This window comes from Benincasa hispida, chromosome 8, assembly GCF_009727055.1.
Source record: "Benincasa hispida cultivar B227 chromosome 8, ASM972705v1, whole genome shotgun sequence".
Taxonomy (NCBI): Eukaryota; Viridiplantae; Streptophyta; class Magnoliopsida; order Cucurbitales; family Cucurbitaceae; genus Benincasa; species Benincasa hispida.
Genome location: NC_052356.1, coordinates 42826986 through 42831959, shown reverse-complemented (window position 1 = coordinate 42831959; position 4974 = coordinate 42826986). Strand labels below are relative to the sequence as shown.

Below are 4974 nucleotides of genomic sequence, written 5' to 3'. Positions count from 1 at the left end.
TTTCGTTTTTTCTCTTTTTTTTTTCTTTTTTTTTTTCGTTTCTTACCAAAAATAAACAAATCAAGAAGAAAGAAGGAAAGGAAAAGGATTGATGCCTTGTACTAATTCTATGTTGTTCTAAAGGTTGTAGCATTGCAAAAAAAAAAAAAAAAAAGAAAAAGCTAAAAATACAAAAGAAAAAGATTCAATTTTTTTGGACTTCTTGAACTTCTTATTTGTTATATATGTTTTTTTTTAATTTTTCGAAAATTGGTGTTTTATTTGTTATGGATTTCCTTCTAAAAATGGGAATCGTGGTCAGTTGTGATGGTGTAGTATGAGGAATTATACGGTGCTTTTCATGGTCATCATGTATTTCCCATTATATGAATATTTCCTATATCTTTATTCTTTTATTTGTTTTTATTTTATTGTATCGATGTCCACGAAGCAAACATCCCCATCCCCACTACCTATTTCAATTCCCCGGTTCTTGAGGATTGAGTTGTAAAAATATTCTAAATTTTGCCTTTGATTCAAAAAATATTCCTATTTTCTTAAAAGTTGCAATATTACTTTTGACCTTTTAAAAATGTCTCAAAACAATCTTTAGAGTAGAAATCCAAAGGTTTAGTGGTGTTTGAGTTCCAATTTTCATTCCAAGTCAATGCCACATCATTCCAAGTCCCAATTTTTTTGTCCAACATTCTAAAAGATCTCTCTATAAGAATAGATTTGACACTTCTACAAAAGATCAAGAGTAATTTTCTTCGGAAAAAATATGGATATTTTTTTTAACAAATAGCAAAGTCCAAGCTTTTTTTTTTCAAAGTAAAAAAAATATAATAAAATTGGCCTTCAATGAATCACTTTACTTACAGTAAAAGCATCCTTAATTGCAGATATTGTAGCACGGCCTTTACTACATACAATGTAGGAACAAAAGAGAAGATAAAAAAAAAATGGATTAGAGGCTTTCACAAACTCTTGGTGAATACATTAATGTTAACAGATTTAAGTATCCTTGGAGTACTTGAACAAGGGACAAGACTGTTCTTCAGATCCCTTTCGTTGTCGGGCGCCTGTTCTCTTCGTACATTTCGAACAGAGCTTGCCATGAGTGTAAAGAAGACAGTTGAGATCAAATTTGAGATGATTTGGGATCCTTTGGTTGAGATGAAGATATGTTTTGTTCCTGTCCGCATCATCCGGAACCCAACCAATGAACTTCGCAATCTCAAAGACCTGCAAACATGTTGGAGAATCAAAACCTTCCAATGGTCTTTAGAGAAAAAGGATCACAAACTTATCAGAAGTAAGAATCCAATTACTCACATGGGTGTCTACTGGAAAGTCATCTTTCTGAAGATTGAACATCAAAACACAGGCCACCTATCATTTATAACTTGTAAAATTGATTACTGATTCAGTCATAACACCAGGCAATCTTGTTTATAATCTATGATGCCTCAACATTCAGGAATTAAGAACAATGCGAGCATAGCCAGAACAGATGTGATAAGAACAAAAGAAAAATCAGTAGAAGCCTTCAAACTAGGATCCCAATTAACAGAAGTTGGGTATAGCTCCATGAACAACAAGTTCTAAAAAGTTAAAACTCAAATTAGATTATGAAGGCTGTTATTCTTTTCAGAAACAATACCGTTTTGGGACCAATTCCTTTGAAAGTCGTCAGCTCTGTCTTTATTTCATCGACGGATAAACCGTGCAAGTACTCCAAGCATAGTTTACCTCTTCTCTTCGACAAAGAACTCAATATGTTTTTTATGCAAGAGGCTTTTGTAGGTGCTAATCCTCCACATCTTATGGCATCCTCTATGGATTTGGATTCAGCTGAAAGAACCTGCAGCAAAATATGAGTACATAAATCAAAACCTTTTTCTTAAAAGGCACACTGAAGGTTCCTGTTATATATACTCCCAAGTCTCCAATCACATTGTCCAAACTTGAATTTCAGATAGCAATTTTGCTTGCCCTCAAACTATATGTAAGATTTATGAAAGATGATTCTCATATGATCAGAAAATAGAAATGCTTAAGAGCAGAATTGACTCATAGTTATAGTTTATACAAGAAAAGCTACTAAACTAATGGTCTAGGACAATTCAAATATGAGACTGATAGCAAAGTTATCAAAAGATTACATTGATAGGACAACTAACTTGGAAGGGAAATAGCAATACATCTGAAGTATTGGAGCAACAAATATTCACCAAACAAGAACAAAATATGAGCATCCAGTTTCATTTTCTAAATCCTGTTCATTGATGTTCCATTGCAAAAAGAAATTGACAGAAATCAATGCCAAGAACATTTTTCCTCCAAAAAAAAAAAAGACTCACATCCTCCCAGGTAGCAAAAGCAGACTTGAGAGAAGAGAAAGCCCTCTCAGAATTAGCCTCCGTAGTGTTCTGCGAGAGCACAGTCCTCACCAATCCATCCAAAACGCTCTCCTTCTCATCAACGGGTTCCGATTCCACATTATCCCGGTGCTCACCGCGGCCGCCGTCCACGATGGAGCAGCACTCGCTCAGCCTCTCCCGCTCCTTCCGATACTTCAGAAACTCTCGAGGGAAGCCATGAAGATTCAACAGATCGTCCCTCACGGACAGACATTCGTCCGAAGTGGGCGAAGAATGCGCCGGATACGGGTCAGATGTTGAGAAATTGAAGCCATTAACAGTTCTGATTGATTTTGCTGGAGGTCCATTGAAGCAAGAATCAGGCGATGGCTCTGGTTTTTGAAGACGCCTCTTCTTACCGGTCGTCTTCTTCATCGTTCCGTCAATTATCCGAAGCCGATTTGTTCCTTAATCGTATGGATCCCTTTTCTGGGCTTCTTTTTAATATGGGCTTCACGAACGGCCCAATTGTTTAAATGGGCAACCACTTTGATTTATGGGTTAACAAGAAGAAGAGTGGATTTTAACTAATAGCAAATCAAACATTTCATTCATAAAAATAGCAAAACAAATTAAAAATAAAATATAAACGAATTTATAAAAGCCTATACTACCCCATACAAATGAAATTGCAAATAACTTATTAAGAAATATTCGTAAGTATATTGTAATTAAAACAAACATCTATGAACTATTGGCTAGATTCTAGCACTGCACCGACCTCTCTTCCAACCAAGTTGTTGCCATTTTTCTCTTCGAAATCGACTGATCCTCCAATAATGATACGGTCATGAATAGAAATGGCTCGATAGGAATCACTTTGGAAAGAAGAGACTTTGAGACTTGAACTCTCGGGCGATAGTCGATTATGTCGAGCTTTTCATCTATGCACCAATGGATTTGATTGGTTGAGTCAAACCTCTAAATTAGACTCCTCGTCGATTGAGAATAAAAAATAAAATTGATAAGAAATAAAGAAAACTGAAAAATTAGATAAAATAAAAAAATTTAAAATTGAAGATAAGATCAAACATGATATTTGAAAAAAAAAATCTATTCAAATTTTAAAAAGATTACATTCAACTTTTAAAATTCGAAAGTGTAAAGAGATAATTAAGAGAAAATCAGGATTTATGCTAAAAATTTGCAAATAGCAGAAATAGTTGCAATCTAGGTAGGTATTTTAAGGTTTAAAAAAATTAATAACACTGTAATTCTGATATGGTTTTTATAGTCATCAAAGATTTTTTGAAAGTTTTTTGTTTTTTGCTACCTACATATACATTGTAATTAGTTTCCATACTATGCCCAACAAATACACTGCAATTGAAAATTACTAACTAAAAATCATCAACCTCGCTTTTGAATTTACCCAAAATTTTGTAACAATACTTTTTTTTTATTCTAGACCAAAATATTAGTTTAGAAAGTGAAAGATAAAAACTTTATCTAGATAATTGCATTCATGAAGAAAGAAACCGATTTATATTGGAGTATGAAAATTCTAATTAAAAATCATCAATTGAAATTACTAACCAATCATGATGTGGCATTGATGTCAATCGTGGAGATCTCATGAATAGAAGAGAAACAAACAATTTTCGACGATGGTACATCATTCCTTGATCGAATCAATCAAGGTGGGTATAAGACCCCAAGGTAAATAGTAACACCATCTATATGCTTGACCTACCTTTTCACAATGACTCAATAGGAATCACTTTGGAAAAAGAGACTTGACTTGAACTATTGGTTGTAGTCGATTAAGTCGAGCCTTTGATCCTGCGCTAGTGGATTTGATCAGTTAAGTCGCAATTGAAATTGATGATAAGATCAAATATAATAGTTAAAAAAAAAGTTACATTCGATTTTTAAAATTCTAAAAGTGTAGGGAGATAATGTAGGAGAAAAACAAGATTTATGCTAAAAAATCTGCAAATAGCAAAATTAGTTGTAAGATAAGGCATTTTAGGGTTAAAGAAAAATAAGAACACGTGTGAGATTGCTATAAATTTGATGAAAATTTTCTTTTGCTATTCATCCCAATGGAGCTTTGAAACAAAAATAATATGATTCAAAATAAAAAAAGACTAATTAATAAAAATAAGATTTTTTTTATATCCTACATTCAAAACAAATTTATAATAAAGATAATCATAAAAACAATTTAAAAAATGTATGATCTAATTATGATTAAGAGAAAATCTACTCTAAATATAAAAAGTTAGCTAGAAAAACTAATATAATATAAGATTTAAAAATCCAAAATGAGATCATTATAGAAACAATTTAAAAATAAGATAATATGGTATTTTAAGTTTCAAACCAAGATTTGAAAATTAGTTGTAGAAGATTGAATATTCAAACTAACTATTAAATAACCATCATTAAATCACGAGATTTATAGAAAATTATCCATAATCACAAGATTTATGGAAAATTATCCGGTTGAAATAATGATGTTAGTTGCCGTTGAAAGCCTGTTGGGATATATAATTGAGTAATTAATTACAGCCTCATTAATACAGATGTCGAATTAATTACACTCCAATTAAAAGAGATAATAATGGCA

The 4974-nt window shown here is 32.2% G+C and overlaps 1 protein-coding gene across 1 annotated transcript; it reads right to left on the bottom strand.

Moving 5' to 3' along the window:
- Nucleotides 1-830: 830 nt before the first annotated feature.
- LOC120083314 (putative DNA glycosylase At3g47830) lies at nucleotides 831-2812 on the bottom strand. Its single transcript, XM_039039013.1, has 4 exons — nucleotides 2343-2812; nucleotides 1643-1843; nucleotides 1315-1371; nucleotides 831-1224 (listed from the first exon to the last, which is right to left on the bottom strand). Exons 1-4 carry the CDS (start codon nucleotides 2775-2777, stop codon nucleotides 994-996), a joined length of 924 nt encoding a protein of 307 aa, XP_038894941.1. The 5' UTR covers nucleotides 2778-2812; the 3' UTR covers nucleotides 831-993.
- Nucleotides 2813-4974: the final 2162 nt, after the last annotated feature.